The 25,400-nt window shown below is 44.8% G+C and overlaps 1 protein-coding gene across 2 annotated transcripts in view; it reads left to right on the top strand.

The window, feature by feature from the left end:
- Klf7 (KLF transcription factor 7) overlaps nt 1-22,168 on the top strand; it is a 91,939-nt gene extending 69,771 nt beyond the window's left edge. For both annotated transcript variants that reach the window (XM_060368490.1, XM_021642023.2), the window contains exons 3-4: nt 9,425-9,548; nt 15,837-22,168. In XM_060368490.1, the coding sequence (XP_060224473.1) occupies nt 9,425-9,548; nt 15,837-15,888 (176 nt within the window). In that variant the 3' untranslated portion in view covers nt 15,889-22,168. The remainder of the gene's footprint in view (nt 1-9,424; nt 9,549-15,836) is intronic.
- Nucleotides 22,169-25,400: the final 3,232 nt, after the last annotated feature.

Here is a 25,400-nt window from a genome sequence, read left to right as displayed (position 1 = left end):
AGTCACATTCACACCCCAGGTTTCACCAGAGCAGAAGAGCACATGCCCCAAATCCTAAGTGGAGGTCAATGACAAGGTTGCTTTTCACCTTCCACCTTGTTGACTCAGGCTCTCTTGTTTCAGCAGCTGCACTGTGTATTCCTCTCCAGGCGATTCTCGTTGTAGAGCACTGGGATTACAGATGTACCCCACCACATCCAGCTGTTTCTAAACACAAGCCAGAGGTTGCACTTGGGGCTGTCAGGCTTCGGGCTTGTGTAGGTAGTGCTTTTAACCACATACTGAGCCCCAAGAACTCCTGAGTTTTAAAGAAGGTGACTGCTAAGTGACGCTATGAGAACACACTGTCATTATATGATGAAGGAGGAACTTGAATGATTCATTTCCTCCTCTGGAACAATGGCTTCTGAAGCATCAGCTGGGAATTTGCTAGAAATGGGATTTCTGCGTCCTTCTCTAGTGAATGAGACACAAAGGGGAGTCCAGCTTTCTTGACCTCAGGAGGGCCCTTAGGCAAATGGAAGTGAGAGAACTCCTACAACAGGAGATTATCCATGGCAAGAGAGGTTACTATCGGAGATAAAAACTACTCAAAATAGAAATTAGGTTGGGCTTCTTATGGCACTTTTGTAGATTATATACACACACACATAATTTAGCATATATGTCAAAACTGACATACATATTAATGGCATAATTAAATACATGTTAAACTTTTCAATGGTGAAAGTTAATATAGCCATACAAAGAGGCCAAAATATTTTTATGCAGCTTCTGTTTTGTGTGTGTGTGTTTATTCATATATATATATATATATATTTATATATATACATACACACACACAGAGGAAGTTTATGCTATGCTTTGTGAATAAAGTGAGGAGGTTGATGCCAGTTCTTGACCTCAGTGAACTTTACACTGTGGCCACGGAGAGACTCCAGCCAACTATTAAACTTGGCAGTGGGAGATCAGAGAAGACTGCTTTGAGTCTTTTGGTATAATGAACATTTCTGAAATGTTCCAAGCTTCTGTTCCCAGGCCCTTTACGCATGTTGCTGTTTAAATGTGCAAAGTTTCCTTCCACACCTATGTCCTTCACCTTGACCTCTTGGCTTAAATATCACTTGGGCGGGCTCCCCAACTCATGCACAGAGATTCTCAAAGCAGATTCGTCCACAGACAGGTGACTCGGGTGATTAATCCCATTGTACCAATAAGGAGGAGAATCCTCCAAATTGGGGAAGGCTGCTGTCACATTTGGGGAGACTGCCAGGGCCTTCCAGACAGAGAGATAATTGACAGGAGGGGGAAGTAGGAGGAGCAGGGGGGAAGAAAGGAGTAGGTTTGAGGGTACACCAACTGAGTGAGGCTACCAAGACACTCTCCTCTCTTTCTCTCTCTCTCTCCCTCTCTCTCTCTTCTCTTTCTCCACCCCCCATTTCTCTTATAGCTGAGAATTCATACAAGGTTATCAGTGTGGGAGAAAGCAATGCGGTAGGTAATGTGGGGGAGGATGAACCTTTAAGGTTGAATTGGCTGTGGGGCTTCTGTGAAGTTCAGTCCAGAGCAGAAATAATTGTAAGCCACAGAGGCAACGTTTTATTTTATTCAGACAAAAAGAAGGCCGGGGCTTATAGCTCAGAGTCAGAATTCTTGCTTAGCTCAAACAAAGCTGTGCCAAAAAAGAAGTGAAATAGAAGCAGGTAAAATTAATTTTAGCAGTATACTTTACATAAGCCAGTGTGTACAAATAGGATTACATAAAAATCAATATGAAAATGTATTAATGAGTCATAGTTTCCACTCCTTTTAGAGTGAGTCTTTAAATTCTAGTGTGTGTTATTTTTTTCAGCATGTCAGAATCCGCGTGGTAACCTCTCAGTGGTGAATATAGCGTTGCTAAGAGTTCAAAATATTTGACACCCCTTTAGTTTTTAAGGTCTGTTTTACAACTATAGGTTTAGTTCTCTGGTTCTCTTAGCAAATGTCAAGAATTCATAACCACATGAGGGTTGTGTCCAGCCTGTTGGTGAGCACAGTTATCGGAGGCTGCGAGAGTAAGTTGGAACCCCCTTCTATGTCTTTCTATGTTCTGAAGTGGGGCCCGTACATCTTTAACGATGTGATTTATATTATTCATTTGTTGGAACAACCATTGTGAAGTAGACACCCAGGCTATGAAGAATTCGGCTAACTTAAGCAGGCCATTGTTTTAAAGCTGTTTAAAGAATACATTTGAAAATAGAGTATGTACAAGTTTGGCCTGAAGATGTATAAATGCTTTGTCTAAACGCAGTGGCCCCACCCCTGAAAGGCCTTGGGTGAGAGAGTGATAGGTGAAAGGAAAATCAGTGTAGAGCCCAGCTTAGTGGACAATTACACTTTATCTTAGGAGGTAGCTATCTATGGCAGCCTTTGTCTTATTTTTCTGTTCATCAGCTAAGTCTTTATTGGAGAAAAAGAGTAACTACTTATGATACAACTGGAATCAGAAAGAGGCCTGGGCAGTTTTCCAAAGCAGAGCCCGTCAATAACTCAGTACTGGTACTTTTTAACTGTAGTACCTACAGCCTGAGCTGGCATCGCCAAGTTGTTCTCTTTCTGGCACTAGGAGAGCTTCATGGCATTGTTTGTCCTGTGATTCACCCTCTGGGTGCTGTACTGTACAGCCTTTAGTGCTGCTGAGTGGGATGTAGAAGCAGTTGATGGGTTGATGGTTGTCCCTAAAGGGAAAAGAAACTCACGGCAAGTATTCTCTACTATTTTCTCCATTTCCCAACCTGAGAAAATTCCACATTCTTAGTCCTAAAAGGACTCGAACCTTGAGGTACCCAGATGCCTAATCACATCGCAAATAAATAGAGATTCAAATTATCCTTTGCAGAACGCTAGCCATGTCCAAGTTCTCCTCTTTGTAAGACGTGTATTAGAAATGATGTTTTGCAGATCAGGAAGTGGATTTCGAAAATTTTCTTGCACGGTGCTCGTTGCCAAGGGTCCTTTAAAGATTCTTGAGTGCACGATTCTGCTCCATGCTCATATTTCATCCTACCATCTGCATCTTTAAGGTGAACTTGAAGCTCGGTGCATCTGCCCTCTGAGGGATGCTCTCTAGCCCGGTCCAGTGGCAGCCTTTATAAATGGGGTTCCTAAGTTGATACACCTCACTTTCTGGGCAGTCGCTCCGGAGGCCTGGGTCCTAGGTAAGGATGGTCAGGAGTGTCTTTCTTTAGGCTCTGAGTGATAGGGAAAAGATGGAAGTGGTCTCTGATGGTGAAGGAATGTATCATAGAGGAGCACATTTTAGTCCACCTCTGAGAGGAAATGTCAGATTTAAAAGGCACATGTTTTACCAGCAAGGGATTAGAACTCACACAAGCTATCTTGCTCCTCCATGGACTCCAGTCTCTGCTGACAAAAAATATGCAGTATGTTAGGGAGATTTATTCATCGTCATCATCATCATTATTAATTTAGTGTGTTTTACAGGGAGGAAAGCAACAGCACGCCTGGGCAGTTGGCATTGCGGTGAAGAAAATGGCTGCTTGCTAATGGGTAGAAGCTGGCAGGCTAGCAGAGGAAGAGGGGGACAAGAGCACAAACCAGCACCTTGCCATCCCATTTCAAAATGATGCAGTGCTGTGGGTGGAAGGACAGGGAGCACGTTGCCTTCATTTCATTCGATTTAGAGGCAAGACCTCCCTCTGTAGCCCAGGCTGGCTTGGTACTCTGCACCCTCTTGCCTGCACCACCCACATGCTAAGTTTACAGTATGGCCACCGCGACATGTCATCCATTACCTGCCTTTTCACAGAGGCTAAAGAGGGAGGGTGTACTCTGAGCCAGAGGCTGGATGGAGAATCAGGTGAAGGAGGAAGAATGTTCCAGGCATAGGACAAAACAAGGACGGACAGAGGCCCTGAGGTCAAGCGCGTGCGGAAAGCAGAGCGGCAAGATAGCAGTTCCTAGAAGGGCAAGTTGGTGGATGAGATGAGAAAGGTGCCAGGAGTCCGGTCATGCTCTACTGGGACTTGAATGATAGGGAACCATTGAACACTTGTGTTTTATTGTAACCATTTTTGAGGTGGGAATGGTTTGGCAGCCTTTTATAATCTAGTGTCGTCTTTCACAGAAAAATGTGTGTGTGCGTGTGTCTGCATGTACACGTGCACACATGTGGAGTTCAACATTGGGTCTCACTGAATGTGGAGCTCACCGATTTTGCTAGGCCGCCTGGCCAGCGACTCTCAGGCGTCCCGTCTCCACCCTCCCGGCTCTGAGATTACAGCTGTGTGTGCCACAGCGCTTGGTTTCTACGAGGGTGCTGGGGTTCCAAACTCGGGTCTTTGTGCCTCTATGGGGAGTACTTTACCTACTGAGCCGTCTCCCCAGCCCTCAGAAGAAGGTTTTCAATCCTCAAAACAACAATCCATGGGATGTGAAGGATGCGGGTTGTGGGGATGGATATATATGCCAAGGTCTCCTGAAAGAGACGCAAGCTGCGATTTGAATTTTCAAAGGTTTCTGTGACGGCTGTAAGAAGGATAAACTGTCAGGGCCAGCAGACCAGTCACGTGGGGCTAAAGCAGCTGCTTCCCGTTCGAGGACCCCGCCCCCAGGAAGAAAAAAAATGTATAACTTCTATTTATATTTAATTTACAATCTTTTCAGCGCAAGAAGAATAATGTATGACTTTATTTATGTTTAATTTGCCCTCATTCTTTTTAATTGCCCTCTTGGATGCAGGCTTTACAATATCCTAGCATACTAGGTCTTTAGTACGTTTATATAATTCATGAATAAATCTACATATGTTTGGGGCGCATGGTCAGAAAGTGTTTACGGCGGTGCCGTTTGATCGATCACGCCTGCTGATCACAATTTAGGGAGAGTGACCCCGTGGGAAGCAGGGAAAATGCCATGCTGTTTAGAGCTCTCTCCATTTCAGATCCATTTTGTGGGAGTGCGTGAATTCTCGCTGTAATTCAACCTCGATAAATGTCAGTTGTGTTTCTCGGGCACCCTTACCTCTGCTTAAGAGCCCTCATCCAGCTGTAAATCACCTCTGAGGTGGCACGTCTCCCCCAGGGAAACAAGTGTCTTGAGGTGATTGCCAGGTAGGCAAAGTGGTTCTTGATATTCAACGTGAAATCGGGGGGTTCTGAAGAGGGCTCTCCTTCCCGCACCGGGAGCTGGGCACATAGCTGGGCACGTAGCTGGGCGTGCAGCCACCTCTGTGAAGAGTGCACCTACGTCTACTCTCCGATCCACTGGGGACTTGGGACCTGATGCTTTCCGTGTTCCTTAATCTGCCTGTCTCAAATGCCCTTCTCAAGGATAATTTGCTCACTCCTGGGGTGCAGCAAGCTGAATGGTTTACCCATTCTAGTACCACACACCTGCCGTGTGCTTTATACATCCTGGGGGAGGATCTGGTAGAGACAAGAAGGAAGGCAGGGTGGAGAAGAAGGTCCAGTGGGGAGAAGAATGAGTGACAGCTTAACCTATTCCACTTACAATTAACAGCCGCCGCCACCCCTCTCTTCTCTCTCTCCCCTCCTCTTCCTCCCTCTCTCTCTTTTCTCTCCTTCCCCCTCTCCCCTCTCTTTCCTTCCCTCTCTCTCTCCTCCCCTCTCCCTCTTCTCCTTCCTGTCTCTCCTCCTCTGTCCTCCCACCTTCTTTCTTCTCCTACTTCTGTCCTTTCTCCTTCTCTCTCACTAATTTTTTTTTCTTTCCCAAACAGGGAAAAAGGAATTCTTTATAAAGAAAGAATTAAACCTCTTATTTAAGTGAGCAAAAATCCCCACAGGTAGGATTAGAACTCATTAGTAAGATAAGAACTCATGCCTTGTAGGTATCAGTAGATCCACACCTCAGATCTAGTCGGTGGTTGGGGCCTATGGAGAAGCCACCTTGGCCATGGTGGAAATGCTAACAAGAATTTTATAGACCTGCCTCACCAGTACAGACCACCTTAAGGATCTGGGCACAGAAAGTGGAAGTACAGCAGCCTAAGGGATGGGAAGGCATAGTCCGGATTCCTTATGTCTTCTGCTCCTCTGATCTCTGACCTCTGCAGTTCAGGCCCAGGTCCTTTATTTTGCTGAATTCTCTCATGGTTATTTAAATTTTCTCGTTAATGAGTATTTGCAAAAATGGTAACTTGGAGGTAAACTGATTAGACATTAGGAAGAAAAACAAAAACAAAAACAGCCTAGCGAGTAATATAAGTTCCATGCCTAAGATGTCGGTTACAAAGGGGCCTGCCGTTTGCACTATGCTGCCCAGTGCCTGACCACAGCAAGCACACACACAGTGCCAGGAGAATTGGCTCTGAGACACATCAGGCCTCCCGCACTCTCACCCTCCCCTGTGGCAAGAGAATCACAGCCACCAGGACAGCTGCTGTGTGCCGGGAACAAACAAGGCAGCTGCAGTATTTGGGGGGAAATAGCTAAAACTTCAGTGGTGTTTGTTTAAGAACAAAACAGTTAAAAGAATTTGTTTAAGAAACAAAACTGTTAAAACACTTTTGAGATGAGGAAATCAAATGCTAGGGGCCACTTGCTTCTGGACCCTTCACAACATGGCTACCTCTGGTAGACCAGCCAGTTCCAGTGTGAGATTGATCTGGAATAAAGGATATTGGCTTGTAGCTGTGGGATTTCATGGCGTTTCCTCTGTTCTCTGTTGTGATTTGACCATGTTTGGTCCCTGGTACTAGGAAACTCCAGTCTTGGAATTTATTGTTATTGTTGTTATCTGAAGGTCTTTGGGACTGGAAAGCATTTTGAATTTCTGAACACTTGTGTGCCTAGTTCATATTTACATATATATTTTTGTACCAGGGCTTCATGGGAAAGAACAGAGCCCCTGAGTGTGATTCATGGCATTAAGTAGCTATGGCCACTAGGCTTTCAGACAGGGCACTCGCTATCTTGTTTTCCTCTCCTTCTGAACACACCTGAAGACCACTCTGGTCTTTTCTCCATCTACACACTATTAAAACTCGAACTGTTTCTCAGTATTTAAGATGAACACAGACTCCAGCCTTGCCCCTCGACGTTTTTAATTGACATCTGATTAGGCCCTCTCTCCACCCCGCCCCCCAGCAGCTCCTTCAAACTGAGGAACTGGGGAGGAACTAAGGTTCCTTGTCTGTTCACTAGGTGCCCGGCTCAAGAAGCCTGTTGTAATATTTCAGAATTACAGGCTTACTAATCAGTTCACTCCCTTGAACAGATAAAGGCACTGAGTTATGAATTCAGCAAAGTGGCAGGTGTTCTGACAGGAAAGGGCACGTGTTTCTCTCTCTCTCTCTCTCTCTCTCTGTCTCTGTCTCCAAAAACGAATCTTTCTTTCTAGGCTCCCAGCACTGCATGTGTTCTTGGTTCCCTTTGAAAGAAATTTACGTCTTGTTCGTCCTCTGTACTGGGTCATGAGAGCAGTGGTCTCACTGGGGCACCGATTTTTATGAAATAAGAATTTCAAGCATGTTTGATTTGATTCTAAATGATACAAGAGGAGGATTATGAATGCTTTGTAGTCAAGTTTAAAGGGAAAAAAAGGTGGAAAGAAAAAAAAATAGGTCAAGTGCAGTAACTGGACAATGTCTTCTTAAAGGTTATATGGAGACACAGCTGTTGAAAATGGAGAAAGATGGCTACATCCATTGTAATTTGGATGTGTAGTCTGTGTAGCCTGAAATTGTCTGTGTGTGTGTGTGTGTGTGTGTGTGTGGTATGTATGCATGCACACATGTGTGCAGTATGTGTATGTAAGCATGTATGTATGTATTATAGTTGTGTCTATGAGTTTGTACAGGTGCATGTACAGATGTGTGTTCATGAATGTCGAGGCCTGCGGTCAACATCAGGTGTCTTCTTCAATCACTCTTCCCTTTGATTTTGGAGACAGGATCTCTCTCCCGAACCTAGAGCTCACCAGCCTAGCTAAGCAGAGTGGCTGGCTCGTGACCTCCAGGGATCTGCTTAGCTCTCCTTTCTAGTGCCAGGGTTACAGGTGTGCACAGCGGTACCCAGCTCCTTCACCTTGATGCGGAGATGCATATTGGAGTGCCGTGCTTGTGCGTCAAGCACTTTGGTGAGCCATCTCCCCAGACCTCCAATTGCATACTTTACAATATTTACCAATCATATGAGTCTCCCGTGTGCTAGCTACTGTTTCTAATTAATATGCCATTTATAGCCATATTGTTAATCTTTCCAAACCCTGTAGAGGTACACACTACGGTTACCTCCCCGAAAACAGGAGCACAGAGAGTTTTGTTAACTTGTCCAAGGTTAGACAGTCACCCAAGATTAACCAGCCCCAGGAAGGTTAGCTTTGGACCCTAAACTGCTGTGGGGACTCCACTTTATGGGGCTTTAAACATTATTTTTCTACTTAATTAGGACCAGCTCACTATAGAGATGGAAGTATAAATATTTGTCCTGTTTGGTGACAGATACGACGGGTATAACAAAAAAAAAGAAAGAAAGAAAGAAAGAAAGAAAGAAAGAAAGAAAGAAAGAAAGAAAGAAAGAAAGAAAGAAAGAAAAGAAAGTCACGCACTTTTTCCTACATATCCAAACCATCTGTATTTACTCTGTGAAAAGGTCACTTGAGCATGAGTGCTCAGATTTCGTGTTTCTCAGCAGCTTCCCTGCGGCTAAAACTTGCTCTACAAATTGACTTCTAAAATATTTTGTAATGATGGATATTGCTATCCAGTATGAACACTCCAGAAGAGCCACTGAGGCATGGGAACCTCTTAACTAGGACCTCTGGGAGGTTTCTCCAGGAATGCCAGGAATTGGGAAGTGATTTTTTTTTCTTGCTGCCATTAAGTTGATGGTCCTATCTGTCCACCCAGTCACATTTACTGGAAGGAACACTGCTTCCAGGAGGTTGAGGTGTCCGTCTCATCACGGAGCTACCTGGCTATGGTTTGCAGTGGAAGAGAAGGGGGAGGGGGAAGAGAGAAGAAAGGCTGAAATGGTAAATTACTGTAGGTTCTTGAGAAAAACAGAATTAGAAGCATTTGTGGTTCAGATGAAAATAGCACATTTCCTTTCTGCTTGGACCGTGGGGCTCAGAGTGCTCCGGGGAATAGAAAATAAATAAAAATTGATCCTTCACCAATTGAAGGAAATGTCCTGACTCTGGGAACTGAAATGACAGCCCTGGATCTCAAGCTCTTGTGAAGCCACTTTTGAAGGTTAAAAAAAAAGGGGGAAAGAAACAAAAGAAAACACAACAGCAAGAGGCTTTTGTTTTTAAGTGACATTCTATGTTAGGGAATACAGCCTACCTAAAATGACCTGGGAGGCCATTTTTCCGAGACTGTCAACTAGCAGCCGAACCTGATAAGCAATTGTGAGAGCCTTCCTTGCTGACCATGGTCCTTCCGTGTCTTCTGCAGGTGAGAAGCCTTACAAGTGCTCCTGGGAAGGATGCGAGTGGCGTTTTGCACGGAGCGATGAGCTCACAAGGCACTACAGGAAACACACAGGTGCAAAGCCCTTTAAATGCAACCACTGCGACAGGTAAGGCAACCTAGAAGCTACTTGACTAAGGAGGGAGATAGGGCAGTAGGTTGGAGGCTGGTTCAGCGTGTTTGATCTGGGGCTAGATACAGGCCTGTCTCATGCCCAGCTGCATGGGCCTGGCAATGCCTTTTCCTTCTCTACTGCTTAGGAAGAAGAGAAGATGCATTCTCTTACGTAGTATAAATTCAGGCTCTCCATTCGGTTGCATAGCATTTACTCAGCACTGGCTTTGATCAAGTGTTAGTCACTGGGTATAGACAAGACATCATTCCTCACACAGGTAAATGATGAGGCAAAGAATTACAGTATATTGAAAAAAGGTATATTGAAATAGAGTATTTCATTGAGGTTGCCTCCTCTGACTTTTTTGTCATCTATACCATCCCTTCCTCATCTTTCATAACAAAAAAGAAAAACAAAAACTTTGATTAATGGGAGAAATGTTGATTTCTAAGGCATTTCTATGAAACATTATTGGAAATGTGTTTACTAAAGGAAGGGCCTTTGGGCATCTGGACTGTTCTTTCCTTGATGAAGATATGCTCAAGGGTCCAAAGATGGTAATACTCTGCAAACTCAACCTGTAATCGAATTTCAAACCTTCAGTATTTGATAGTGGAAGGCTCACATAGCAACAGATAGTACCCAAGTAATAGTATCTGACAGCCCTGGCATTATCAGCCGATAAACCCCAAAATGGAGACTCTGCAGGCCAAGGTGAAGGCAGGATTAGGTTTAGACATAATCAAATAATGGGCTTGCATCTGAGCATGTTATCCTTCTAATCCTATTTCTGTGTTTAAAAGGAAGCTTAAGAAAATTAACCATCTTTTTAATGCAATACTAAAGGTCTCGGTTATGATGAGAAAAATGCTTCTAATACAATAAAAGCCCCTGAAAGCCTCAGGGTTCCCCGGCTTGGACAGCAGCTTGCGGGATGGCAGGAGGGGGGAGCAGGATGTCCACAGAGGCCTGGCTGTCCTTGGAAGGAAATGAGATCTCTCTCACTTCCTGCCTCTCCCAGTCCCTATACTCCACACCTGCACCTCCCACTGGCCAGGCCGTCCTCTGAGGGTTTGCTTGCTTGGCGAGTAGAATAGGATGTCCAAGTCCATGCTTAGCCAAGTTGGCCTGGTGTTCTTTTGGGATGCTTATAAAGGACAATCCTGTTTCTCCTCCCCCATTCTTCCTGAAGAGACTATTTTTCCCCTTATCTTCATCCTCTGAGGACTAAATAAAGAGCATAAGCCTCCTGGAGTGCAGAGATAACCCTCCCCCCACCCCCTCCAAGCCTGAGGAAGTGGGAAGTGCCTTAGAAACTATTGTCTTCCACTGCCCGGAGAGCTGTGTCTGCTGTCCAGGAACACAGCCCTTCATCCCATTCCCTAGAAGGCACAGAGTGTGCATGGGGGACAACAGCTTTTCCTCCTCAGGGAGTCCCAGTCAGTGTCTCTGTGTTTGACACCCTCCTTCAACCTCTATCTCGAATGTCTCTGGTTCAGTCCTTCCCAGCCCTGGCTAACAAAGATGCCCATAGGTGTTGACAAGTTCACATGCTGCCCACAAGCATGTGAAGAAGAACTCTGCTCTGTATCACCTGGGATGAAGATGAGTTCTCTGTGAGGTACCCACATAAGTCACTCATCTCTGAAGGGTGTTGAGGCTGTAGCCTGGAGGTTGTGGCGTTATGGCTTGCCCTAGTGCTTAGCTGCAGACAGTGAGCGCCTCTGAGGAGATTGCCAGCTCAGCACACTGAGGAATCCCTAAGTAGTGAGGTACATTATCAGTCAGTCACCCACCCGTGTGAGTGATGTGGAAAAATATTCCAAGCCTGTTGGGTGTAAAGGAAAGAGCAGTGATGGGTAATGTGGTTAGTCACCGGCTTCGTTTTCCTCATCAAAACACACTGAGGTCTCTGGAGATAGAATCTGCTGTATGGACGGTACAGATTCTGTGATGGGTTACCTCGGGAGATTCTGAGTCCACCAGAGTTCCACGCCTTAGGTGAGGAGTCCATTTTCAACGTCAGGAACGAGGGCTGGGACTTGCTAGTGTCTCATGACAGGCAGTGACTGTTTAGGGCACTAAGAATAGACGGGTCTGGGTCCTGTTGTGAGGCCCCGGAGCAGATGAAAGGAAGGCCTGGAGCGACGGGAAGCTGCCGTTCCTTAGGACACTTTGACCTTTGGAAATTGAGGATATCTGCAGCTGGTTCCAGGAGCCTGTTCCCTTTTGTCGTGAATGCCTGGCTGCCGGCTTCAGACATTAAGCAGTCAACCTTTTCTCTGTAGAGGCCAGATGAGGATTAACCTTCCTTTCCTTAAACATACACGTGTGTAATTAACGCTTTCATTTTGTGTGTGCAAGTTTTAAAATTATGTGAAGCGAATATACTTACTTGTTTTTCTTTGCTCATGTTTAAGATTGTTAAATGTCACCTACAAAACAAGTCTGTATTTAGAGTTAAATCCGGAACAATCGTACCTGACTACTGTGGGCTCATATTCCCAGAGGGTTGTCATGGACTGGAGCTGAAGAGCTGTCATGTATTGTGATGATTGCTTTTTCCACTATCCCCACCAGTCCCTCTTGCCTCTCCAACATGAAAGCAAGTCATTTGTCATCTAGTGTTATCCTATTTTCTGTCTTATTTCCTCTTACAAAGAGTACTACTTCTTCATACTTGGTGCCTTACCACAAGTGGAAACAGTCTGGGAGTGTTGTGTGTTTTGTTGTACTTGGCTCACTGGACTACATACTTTCCCTGCCTGGCCCCTGAAAACACTCAGTCTTTTGACCTCAGGCTTCAGGTTCACTCTCGTGTATTTTCACCATCAGACAGAACCTACCGTACCTCACCATGTGACCCAGAGCCAGAGGAACGGCTCCTTTTACAGCCTAGAGAGCTTGAGGGCCCCACTCCTACGGGGAACACACAGAAAACCCTTCTCCCAAGCAGGCTGTCAGGAGCCAGATGTGGCCGTTACTAAGGTGGTCAGACAAGGTCTTGGATGGTTGAGAGTTTTACTGCTTAGAGAAGTACACCTTTAGGTGATAAAAAGTATTAGCCAGGTCTTAGCGTCTTAGTCCCCTAGGGGATTGCAGTTGGCTTAAAAACACATTTGACTTCAGATTGTCCTGACTGTAAGCAAGAGGACAACTGTAGGCTTTGGGGAGTCCTCGGTAATGCATCAATTGCAATCACTGTAGACCTTGGTATGTAAGGTCTTTAGGTTTTGTGTCATTATGAACATTTCCTGCAGAATGCCTCCCTTAAAATGATTGGATTCTGCGCCTTTCGATGCCCCAGTTTATCTGCTACTCTTTTCCGTTTCCGTGCAGAGCTCCATGACTATAAGTTGATACATATGAGTTGATCCTAACCTGGTGTGTTGAACTTGAGTGGAAATCGTAATGGTGGGGAATCTGGTCTAAGTCTAAATATCAGACATTTCCTGGAGTTTGAGCAAATAAAGATGCTTGTTTGGATCAGTTGGCATGCAGTTGTATTTCATACCAGGCTAAGGGGCTTGGCTTCCTTCCTGAAAAAGATTTAAAGATAAGAGCAGATAGTTGAACATAGATGGCTAGATGTCCTGCCATAATAGGAGCCAAGGAAAAACTGAACACGTGTGACGGAATGAATAATGTTCTCCATCAGGGATATGCTCCCAGGACATAAAAAAGGAAAGCAAAGGGGCTTAGCTGTCTGCCAGGGCCTCTCCTCACCTCACCAGTTCAAATCCCCACATATCCTGGAGACAGATATAGTTCCACACGCTTGCTCTGTTGTTTTCTCTCAGGTCCTAGCTCCACCCTGACAACCTATCTGCTGAGTTGATGTTCCGGTTGCCAGTGACCACAGATGTCTCGTGTTTATCTGCATTACAAAATCATTCTCTTGTCAGGGTATAGCTTCTAAGTTCACCATAAGTGCCCATCTCTGGGTTATGGTCAAGGTTATGCAAGCCTGCATTCTATTCCAGAGGATTTTAGGGAGGAGGAGTCTGTTTCTTGCCCTTTTTCAGGGTCTAGAGCAGGAGTTCTCGACCTTCCTAATGCTGCAACCCTTTAACAGAGTTCCTCATGTTGTGGTGACCCCCAACCATAAAATTAGTTTTGTTGCTACGTCATAACTAGTTTTTCTACGGTTATGAATTGTAATACAAATACCTATGTTATTCATGGTCTTAGGCGACCACTGTGAAAGGGTTGTGACCCACAGGTTGAGAAGCAGTGGTCTAGAGGCTGCCCACACTCACTGCTGGAGACTCCAGTCCTCCATCATCCAAGCTTCTCTGTCATTTAACCCCTCTGTCATTTTTAAGGATTCTGCTTTGACAATGGAGGGTTGGAGTTTCCAGAAATGGTGAGGGCAGCCTCTAGATGCTAGAAAAAGGCAAAATTGGGGGCAGGAAGATTAAGGGAAGGGAAGACGACAGCGGGTCCCATGACAGTACAGAATTGTCCAAGTTCAAAGCTGAATTCCCTGTAGACCATTTAGCTATATCACCATTGTATGGTAAATCAAATCTGTTTCAAGGTTGTTTCAGGGGGATTGTCTAGATAGCTTGTTCACTGCAAATTAGGGCCTAAAACATGCTGCTGGGGTTATGTTGTTATTCAGGATATCTTGGATTAGACTGTATTCTGCTCTCGTTTTCCCATTCCATAAGTTTTTCATTGTCTCTTGCCATCGCCTAGGGTTCTGTTGTGCACATGTACCTATTTAAGGAAGGGATACAAACAGAGGGTGTGGAGACTGTTGGGGTCAGGGGTCAGGGTGGATTTGTGCTTTGTTTGTTTTAAGAAGGAGCGAACACAGGGAAGTCCTGCTTTGGACAGGAAACTCTGCAAACCTGAATGGGTAGCTTGCTGATGTTCTAGCAAGGGTTTTGAGTGGTGGGGCTATCTCAGGCTACGGGAAAGCCTATGAATGTTTTCGTAGACAAGGCAAAGAATGTTTTCTTTAAGGAAAGAGGTGGGGGTGGGGAGAGAGGGAGCGAGAGGGTGTGAGCACACAGCCAGAGCCACGCATGGGTGTTGTTTTACATGCACATAATTGGTACTCCAGCCAGAACCCAAAATTGCACACTGTTGGCACAAGGAGATGCCCACACTGTTAGTGGTAAGACACAGAAACCTGCCTTAGGCTGATGTTAGCATAAAAGGTTATTTATTAGCGCAGATAACAATTAGAAATGGAATTCAGTTTCTCTTTAAGGTTGGCTAAACCCGAGTTCTCAGATACCATCCAGATTTTTTTCTCTTTTACCCTTTTCTCTGCCCACAGTGGCAATATGGGCATGCTAGCAGCTCCAAGCTCATCTCGTAGCTCCCAGGGGAAGGAGCGTGTCTCTCCTCCAGTAATTTCAGCAGCTATAGAAGCACCTTTCTTTGGCCTCTGTGGGTCATGTGACTGTTGCTTAGCAATCACTGCCGCCATAGCCTTCACCTTAGAAGGAAGGTCAACTTTACACTACTGAGAACCTCAAAAGGGTTTTACCCACGAGACTATCATGTATCTACTATCAGAGTAATGAGGAAGGAAGATGACCGTAGCATCTGCACTCAGTTGTGGAACCTAAGCACCAAGTGTTAGTCCAAAGGCCTCAGCCCATCGCTCTTCCACTACTCCCCACCTACGTAGCCTTAACTCAGCTCTTCAATACGCACAGAGACAGACAGACGACAGACAGAAGCACAAACACAGACTGAGTGAGTCACCATGGAGATGTCACTAAGGTAGTGCTGGGGAATACGATACCTACATACTGTAACATACTCAGTCTATGGACATGCAGGCCATGTACACCCCTGGGCTTTCTTCATAAAGCTTGAGCCGGTCATCGGAGCGTCGAAGCATCGGCGTTCTGCTGTCTGATGATGCGGGCCAACCATTTGTTATTGTATATACAGTACACGAGCATGCCGTGTGCACAGAGAACACGTCCACAATTTGTCCCTTCTTAGATAGTTATAGTTATAACCATAACAGTTAACATACATTGCCACCCGACTGTGTGCGATGTGATATTCTAATATCCATCCTGCATAATCCTTAAAACAGACCTAAGAGAGAGTGCTGTGAGCGTCTCTGTCAGCAGCACAGATACTGGAAGAGCTGGGGTTTGAACTAAAGCAGTTTAACCCTATCCGACTCCTCCAACATCCTTCCTCATCTCTCCGTAACTCACGGGTGCTGTCTGTCTGTAACCCTGACCATTCGGTGACGTGAAGGAAGTAGCTGGCCCTCTCTAACGTACTTGTTGTTTATCATTCTAGGTGTTTCTCCAGGTCCGACCATCTTGCTCTCCATATGAAGAGACATATCTAAACAAAACAAAACAAAAACAAAAGTAAACAACAACAAGAGCAAAACACCGCAAAGGCCAGAGTTGCCATGGCATCAGCCAGCGTCCGAAGGAAATGCCGTGAGGCAGAGGGCTGGACTTCAGGCGGGGCGCACTGCCTCGCAGAAGAGAGTTCTCGCTTACAAACCTCTGTGTACATACTTGTACACACACACGTCCACACACACCCTCTCACACAGAGACCCACACACATACCCACTGTCATGCACTCAACTATATTTAAAGTATATACGTCTATTTCTTATGCCTTGCCCTAGCCAGATGGTAGAAGACAAGGAAGAAGGGAGCCAGGTGAACTCCGAGAGGCGCCGGCTGCCGGCTCCAGCACTATTGCAATTACTTCCCGCCGTTGCCAACGGAAAACAAAGCAAACGGATGTCTTCACGGTGGCCGGCAGTACGAGGGGCTTTACCTAACCGGCTTCTTGGTGCAACTTGATAAGAGAATCCAACGTCTTACAGTTGCATATGTGTGGCACTAATGTTTCTTTTTAAATAGTTGGGGGAAATTGACCTAGAAAACCAAATTGCAGTTTGGTAGCCAAACCTAACTCCCGGTTTATTTGTCCTTTGTGTGTGAAAAGTCCTACTATTCCGTGCGTCAGACTTCCTCACAGAACTGTCGGTTGGTTTTGGTCCTTCTTAGGACCACTGAGATCTTTCTGAGTCACTACCGATGGCCTTAGTGGCGGCAGACTGTGGATCCACATCTTACACCTTTCTGGCCTGCATCTCTCTAGACTTCACTCTCAAGGGAGGAGTTTTCTTTTCTTACATTTTTTTTCTTTTTGACTCTCGCACATCATATGCACTAGGGATTCTGGAAACTTCTAGCATGACTGCAAAGTGGCCAAGAGAATAACGTTCTTGATGATAAGTCACAGTAATACCCCTTGAGCCTCACCTTCTTGCCAGTGCTAGAATTTTTCTTTTTAATCTCTCTGATTTTTGCTAAGGAAAACTTGAAAGAAAAAAAAAAGCTTATTTGGAAGCTTAAACGTTTTATGTTTTCTCCATGGACTAAACCTCTCCAGGACTCTCTCGGCACCTGGATGTCTAGCTCTCGAAGCAGCCAATCAGACGGGACATCACAGTTCTCTCATCCCTCCTTGAGGCGTGATGACCTCAGCTCACAGTGAGCAGCTACTGTGCTGTGTCATTGCTACCCTGTAACCAGTTACAGCATAGATGTCGCTAGTCTCAAAGGGCAGCTGCGTATTTAATCTAACTCTGGGTTATGACCTGACAAAAAGCCAAAAATATCACTCTTTCCAGGAGTGGGGGAATCGGAGGATGTCTCCCAAGTCTAGAGGCTTCACAAAATGTCATCCCATCTCTTCCCTCTCTTACCCACTGAGATCATGGTACCCACTTGTTAAATACATACTTCAAAATGCCATCGTGGGAATGAAGGTTGTCCATTAAGGAAAGGGTGGAGGTGTCCCTTGTGGTGTGTCTAGGAGTTTAGGGGGCTTCCTTTTTAGGGGGGAGGGAACTGGTTCTTTTTGGCTAGGCCCACCATGGCTTGTGACCTAAAGCCCCCAGGATCAACAGAGGCCTCCCACTTTACCCTGAAAGCTGACTCCAAGGGGGTTCTATTGCTCACTTGCATTTCACACACATGTATTCCAATGTCGGTTTCTATCTTCCTGCATTCTTAGCTAGCTGGCACTGGCCTAAACTCCAAAGACTGCCTTTAGGACCATTAACTGGCCTATGCAAGCAAGCGGGGTGGGTGTTAAGGCAGATTGTATATTTTGTATATTCTGGGACCATCCCTTGAAGACAAGTCTAACAAACAAAAATGGCATTTGGTCCGTACATGGTTGCTGCTCCTTCATACCAGCTGGCTCCCTCCTGCCCTCCTTTGACTGTGTGACTCGCTGACTGTTAAAATGTCACCCCATACATATTTGGGATGCAAAACTGAAGCCTTTTAAAGGAAATAATACTAATGTAAGCAACCCAAACACATAGGACAGCGGCCTTCAAGATCCTTGGCACTTGGGTTCTCAGCTTTCTACAACTTTTGTTTCACTGAAATGTTGAATCTGTTTGTCTGAGGGTAAAGGGACCTCCTTGTCACAAATGCTATAGCTTTCAGTTGGACACTTGGGGCATTTTGAGGTCTAGCCTTTAGAATTTTCTTTTACTTTTCTTTTCAATTTAGACCAAAAATAAATAATAAAAAGAGAAAAGAAACCACTCTGAACACACACACACACACACACACACACACACACACACACACACCGCTCCATTTGCCAGAGCAATTATGTATATGTTAGTTGGAGGGTATTAAAGAAAAAAGAATCTGTTTTATTCCAAAGATTTAAAAGTGGACATGACTTAGAAACTGTTCTGGGGCACTGCTTGCTGACAATCTCATTCTCTGCTACATTTGAGTGCATTTTGCAGCCAGTCCATCAGGGCATACCATGGGATTATGAATGTGTGGTGCATCCTTTTCGGATGAAGGATGTGTGAGGGACCTTGAACCTCAGCTGTATTGAACTGTTGCGCCTCCAGTCAGTGCACTAGATGAAACTTTTTAGATTACCCGACTTCTGTTGGTTTGTTTCTTTTCCCCCTTAGGTAGCAGCCTCCAGCATGAATGCACGCACACGCCGGACATGGCATGAAGCCATGTCTGCCATGATTTACAGATGTTCTCTCCCAGGCTGGAGCTGCTCTTGCTCTCAAAATGTTATTACTAAGGTTTATAGTAGTACTTAATTTAATTTTTGTACTGACCAATGCAAGGCTCTATAAAAAAAAAAAAGAAAGAAAAAAGAAAAAAAAAGAAAAAAAAAACACAAAAGAGTAATCATTGCTGTTTGTCCCTCTCGTCATCTGTGGTTTCATTTGAATGTGACAGAACAAAGGCCCCTTGGTCCTTTTTGGTGTCTGAAATGTTTGGTAATTTCTCTTTCGTATCAGTGAGGTCCTCTGTAATCTGCTTCTGACCTCTCTTGGAGCAGGGTGCACTGAGCTGCCGTGACAGTGCTTGCTTGCTTCGGAGTCCTTTGTTGACTGTGGGAACTGGCCTGAGAATTTGGTGGGTGCTAAGCGCATGGCTTTGGATCTATTCTTCTCCAGCCACAATGGACACCCGTGGAAGATAACCTCAGGATAGGATTGGCAGCCCTTGGACATTTTAGAAAGAGGTCTGTGGTATGTCCTCTGTTCCTTCTCACAGGCAGAGATGGTCGATTGGAGCCTCTGAAGAGAGCAGGCTTTTTTTCAAGAAATAGGCTTAACAATTTATTTTGCTCCCAAGAGGACTGTTATCTAGAATGGTGTAATAGATATTTGAGACATAAAATCCCTTTCACAACTTAAAACATTACCTCCTAACATTCCAAGGGATCCCAAATTTTGAAAGGGCAAAGGTGGCATAGTGTATCACACAGGCTGTCCTCCTGAGCTTGCTGTCCAAGGTCCAGAGCTGGCTGTGTAGAAGACGTGTTTCTAAGCCACTGGCGATTTTCTTTACTTCCAGTTACGCCTCTATCTTCTCCACATGACCTTCAAGGATGTGGAGACCCGACATTGTAATGCTGCTCCTTGCTCCTGGCCTCCTGTTCCACTGTTGGCTCACTGGTCCGGCTTCATGCCTGTGGTGATGAGTACTTTGTCCAGAAAAAAAAAAGAGAGAGAGACGTTTGGATTCCACGATATAAAGCTGCGCTTTTATAAAATTGTTGGAGACCCCAAAATCACCTTTATGCTGACCATCTCCCAGCCTTTCCAACTTCCTTCACAAAGTCCTTCAAACGCTCCTGTCTCCCTGCCATCACCTCCCCATATGCACCACCTCTATCCTTTTCCATCTTTGATTGCCTGATGATAACAGGGTAAAAAGACAGCCCAACCTCATGCCTGATGAGCAGAATGGATTCCTAGGGTTTTTCTTTTTTTTTTTTTTAATTTTATTGTTCTTTTTTTTTAATCTTCTTTGAAGTCAGAGAAGAATTTATTTAGGGACGTGGATTTGGGAAAAGTTTCCAAATGATCCATGTCTATTTGCATCCAAGGGAGAACAAACGGGGGTGGGGGGAATTCGCTGACCCAGGCACTCAGAACAAAGTCCTGCCTGAGCCTTCACTGCTACATCCCATGGGAAAGCCCAAAGATACGGATTTCCAGTGAAAACCTCAGTGATTATTTGTCATGGCTCAAGGCGATTTTCTCTGTGGAAGTCACTTCCTAATGTAAAAGTGGAAGCTACTATTTTCTCCTCTTTTGCGTGTGTTACTTCAGAAGGAAAAAGCTAAGGAGCGTCAACAACCTATTGGTCTGCAGAAACTGGTCTGTTGCCTCTCCCTTTAAAAATAAAACCAAGCAAACCAAGACCTCACATCTGGCTGAAATCTTACAACGAGAATATTGCCCAACTGGAAATTCAGTAAGTAGGACCTGGCGGAAATGAACTCACAAAAACTTTCCCTCAAATTTCTTTGGAAGTGGCAGAAGTTGGGGCAGGAGGATACCTCGTTCTGAGTGTCTGGGATGCATTTTGGGAAATGTGTGATACTTAATTGGGACCTGGGCCCAGCCTGAGCGTACGTTGCTGCCTTCCTGCTGCGCTGTTTTTCTCTTTGAGGATCTTTGGAAATACTTGAGACAGGACAACAGAAATAGGTCAAAGGAAGTAAAACCCACTCCTATGACACGTGGTGTCTCATGGCAGAGGCCTGAGGCTTCAGGGTTGCCTGTTGTTAACACTTAAGTCCCCTCTCTCGGTTCCTCTCACAGATCCCAGAAAGGAGATAACCAAGCTGCAATGAACTCTCTTATGCTCACCCTTCCACTAGAGTACTGTATTGTTCAGGTGTTCTGCGTTTGCATGCAACTCCTCGGGAAACAGGTATCCAAAACGAGAGTGAAATCAAAGCTGTCGCTTCGCAGATATCCCAAACAAGATACTCTTTATGTTTTCAGAAACAGGGCTCCCTCTCCGTGGTCATGAGGGAAGAAGGTTGATGTGATCTTGGTTGGGGACTGTGTATACGGTTTTTTTTTTCAACTGTGAGCTTTGGGATCATAATTGCTTTCACCCCAGCTTCTGTCTACTGCCATAAAAAAGGACCCCACGTGAGAACACTGAGGTGCATGTGCAGCCGCCTGCTGTGTACCTGCTGAACCTTCGCAGAAGGAAAACAGGCTGCTGAGGTATAAGAGGGGTAGCCACCAGTGCCTAATCTCTTTGGGGAGGGGGGGTTGAATGCTTCTAATGCCAGTATCTAAAAACCACACCGCTGGGAGTTCGTTCCACATACGGGGGGAGGGGGCAGTGGAGGGGGAGAGGGTACATTTTAATCCTAGCCCTTGGGACCAGAGGCAGAACAATTTCTGTAAGTCGAGGTCCTGAAGATTTTTTTTTTGGGGGGGGGGGGGCTCATTGGCCGGTTCTTTTGTTTTTGCTTCCCAGCATGCATTTCCTAACCCAAGCTCAGATCGTTTTTTGAGTTTTTCCGTTTTTCACTTCTGCTTCATTCCAGGGAGGGGAAAAAAAATACACCTGTTAGGGTCAAGATCTTGCTAACACAGAGGCAAAATAAATGTTTAATGTTTTTTGGAGCCTGCCCTCCCACCACCACATGGCCCCCGAACCCCACACCATCACCTCACTGCTCTCAGCACGTGACTTCCCAGCCACCCCCCACCCCCGGGGCACCCTCCATCCCCTCCCTTCCTGCTCTCAACAATAAAGCCCCAGCCACGACGACTTTTCTTTCTACTCTCCATTATCCTCTTCACAACTGCTTGAAGAAATTTAATTTTGCACTATACATTTTCGTTTTGCCGGACGTGTCTAACAAGTGTGTTTGGAAAGACCTGCTCCCAGCCCTCCCCTTCCTCCCCCACCTCCCCGTCACATTCTCTCAGGCCTTCTCTGGTATTTATAATATATCACAGAAGTACCCAGTCTTACAGCCCTCGGTTATGCCTTTTTTTGACATTTTATTTTTTTTAAGCTTTTTATATATATATATAAATATATTACTTTGTCAAGTTTTTTTGCTGTACAAAAGTCTTAAGATTTAAAACTATTATTTGTATTATATGATGGTGGTATGTTAATGTTACAAAATTATTAATGAAGAAAAAATTTATTTTTGTTACTGGTCTGTTTCATAATTCTTTTTTAAATTGGTATATTGTAAGATATCTATGCAAAAATGTTATGTGACGCATTTTTATTTAAGAATGTAATATGTGTAATAAACAGTAGAATGTGTTTGGCCTTGGAATGGTTCACTGTATTTCCCCGTTAGCTCATTTCATTAGAGGAGAAAAATCCTTAAAGAAACAGAAATGGCTCCTTATGTTCTTCATGCAACGTTTCTTCCTCAGGAAACGAGAGGCAAAGCAATGTCACTGCGTGTGTGTGTGTTTGTGTGTACATGCATGCACTTTTTGGTTTCAGTGAGGTAGAAGAGAAATAGCAAATGGTTAGAGGTTATGAGAAGCAATATTTCAGAATGAGGTCGATTACGGAATGCTGTTTGTTTAGGGAGCTGGGCAAGGCTTATTGAAAGTGGGTTATTTGATGAGGGAAAAGGGGCAGTTTGCTCTGTGCTGGTATTAACCAGGAGTGTGTTTGGAAAGGATCATTTGAAGAGGTTTGTGGAGAAGAGATGAGGCAGGGAAGGGTGGAGGGAATCCCTGAGGTAAGGACTACACACCAGCAACACTGGGTAAGAAAGGGCACGAGGTGACTGAGCAAGGCGGGAAAACTCAAGTGGCTCCACGGGGTAGGAGCAGGTGCAGACGCGAGGACCCCAGGAAGCAAAAGGAGAGATCTGAGAGAATCCTCAGAAGGACAAAACAACCACTCACACTGCTTCTGCACCGGGCTTTTAGACGGAGCATCAAGGTAGGAAGGAAGATAGAGGATCTAGCTATTGTGTGCTCCAGGGTCCCTCAACCTGCCGGTCCCCCGGGGAAGCAACAATAACAAACACCCTGTCATAGAGGATGCACAGCTACTGGGGGTTTCTTTCCATGCTTTTGGGTTTCCTGAAATGGATATGATGGCTAAAGCCTCTATCCCTAGTCACATGAACCTAAAGAAAAACTTGAGTAAGTGTCCACTTAGAAACCATGCCTACAAGGACTAAACCTGCCACAGGAGCAAGCAGGCAGTGCTGCCCGGGCAATGAGCAAGAGGAGCAGGCTGGGAGCTGCCAAGAAATAGATAGGTGATACGGTTTTCCCCTTCAGAGAACATCAAGGAAAACAGTAGGTATTTCGGAGCCAGAGAAACGCTTTTGAAAGTCTAATTGTCAGCTGTCTGCTCCGAGCAGAGTGGCCCAGACTTACAGTGACCTGACCCAGGGAAGGGCAAGACAGCAGATAGCTCCAGAATTCCTTAGTCCTCGGCCTTTTAGTAGCTTCAGCACATGAGCAGTTTAGCTCTCACAGCGAAGATCATTCACTAGAAACCTCACAAAGCAAGAAGGGAAAAGATGGCTTCGATACAGTACCTGGGACGAGGCCTGCCACTCCACTTTCTTGATTTATGGCAAGGCATCACACAGGACACTTTAAATGCCTCACAACCCGCACTGTGCTGAAATGCTGACAAGGGAGGTAAATCTAATCTATGTGGCATAAGGAAGTGACACATTGCTTCAGGGAATACTCTGGAGGACTGAAGTGTCCTCCTTTAAAGTCACGAATAGGCTGAAGTATGCATTACCCGACTCACAGCCTTTGGAACATTCTTTTAAAAAATGTTATTACATGTGTGTGCATATACACACATACATACATACACACATGCACACACACACACACGGAACCATGGACTGTATGTGGAGGTCAGAGGATAACTTTTGGAATCACTTCCAGGGCCTTGGAGATTAAACTCAGATGGTCAGGCTTCTTGGCAAGCACCTTTAAGGGCTGACCCATCTCGCTGGCCACTGAGCATCCATTTTACACAGTATAGAGTTGAGGACAACTCCAGTCTCTGGGTTTTGCTTGCCTGATACTGGAAAACTATACTTTTTTAAGTGGAGCAGTTTTATTTTATTTTTATTTTAGTCAGTGAGTTAGTTCGTTTTGTGATCTCTGTCTTCTTTGGATCGTGGCAAAGTGTTTGTTTGACATTTTTCCAGAAGGCCAGATAAATGAGATTAGGAATGTCTTAAATGAAAAATAAATAGATGAATAAATAAATAAATAAATAAATAAATAAATAAATGGCTGCACCTGGCACCCACCAGTGGTCTGAGAGTGTGGCCTGGCTCCTGGCTTCCCTGGACGTGAAGCCTATGAGCATGGCGGCAGCTGTGTATCTAGTTGAGAATGCAGGACCAAGAAGTCTCAGAGAAAGCAAGGTTCGATGGACTTGATAAATAATTTAGTGTTTTTAGCTCATCTTCCACTTACAGATTTAGAAGAGGAGATGGTCACAACTTTTAACTAAAATAGGATTGTGAGGCTACCTAAAAGTGATGGTTCTCCGGTGGAGCTGTGATGAGCCAATTTCACGATTCCATCTGCAACTCTCAGTGTTTTATCTGATATTTTAAAAACTGTCACTATTAACTGGTTTGAATTTTATGACCTTTTAAAAGTACGTCTAATTTTGCTGTAGCTATACATACAACCAAAGCATATTTTTAAACGATAGAACGGCCAGGAAAATCTACCAGAGGGTAAGAAGCCAATATTTCTGTTTGCAGAGAATTTTTCATTTCCCAAAGTTCCATCCAGCTTTCTGTCAAGACTGTATAGATCGAATAAACACTCTCTACCAGCACAGCCTTTTGCTCTTTTAGGTAGAGAAATGGTCACACTCAAAGACAAATACTACACATACCATTTACAGAGAGAATCTTACCATGTTGAATTCATAGAGGCAGAAAGCCACCACAGGCTGAGTGGAGATGTTGGTCAAAGGAGACAAAATTTCAGTCGGAAGGAGTAAGTTCGGTAGATCTATTGAACCGCACAGGGGTGCATGTGTGTACATGTGTGAGTGCAGGCTCCATGAAGTCAGGAAGAGGGCCTTGGATCCTGTGGAGCTGGAGTCACAGGTAGCTGCTGGGAACATAACAAGCCCTCGGTCATCTTAATGGCTAAGCCACCTCTCCAGTCCCAAACAGTTTTATTCTTGAAAAAAATCACAGATAGAATAGATTTTAACTGGTCTGGCCATAATAAACAAACAAACAAACAAACAAATAAATAAATGGGTGTGTGAAATAATATGTTAATTAGGTTGACTTGAGTGGTTCACCATGCAATTCAAAAACAACATGTTCTATAATCAATATATACTATTTTGAAAAATTAAAGTGGTCACAAAAAATAAGCAGAGGGACTGGGGCTTAAGAGGAGGGATCCATGGTTTTAGCAAAGCCACATCACACATGTGACCGAGGTGGCCCCAGGGTCCTTGCTTCCTAATCTAGCATGTTTACTTTCTGCATTCCTACTTTAGGGAAGCCAAGAGCTAT

This window comes from Meriones unguiculatus, chromosome 15 (genome assembly GCF_030254825.1).
Source record: "Meriones unguiculatus strain TT.TT164.6M chromosome 15, Bangor_MerUng_6.1, whole genome shotgun sequence".
NCBI classification, from domain to species: domain Eukaryota; kingdom Metazoa; phylum Chordata; class Mammalia; order Rodentia; family Muridae; genus Meriones; species Meriones unguiculatus.
The sequence above is the reverse complement of the archived record's forward strand: the minus strand, read 5'-3'. Positions and strand labels throughout refer to the sequence as shown.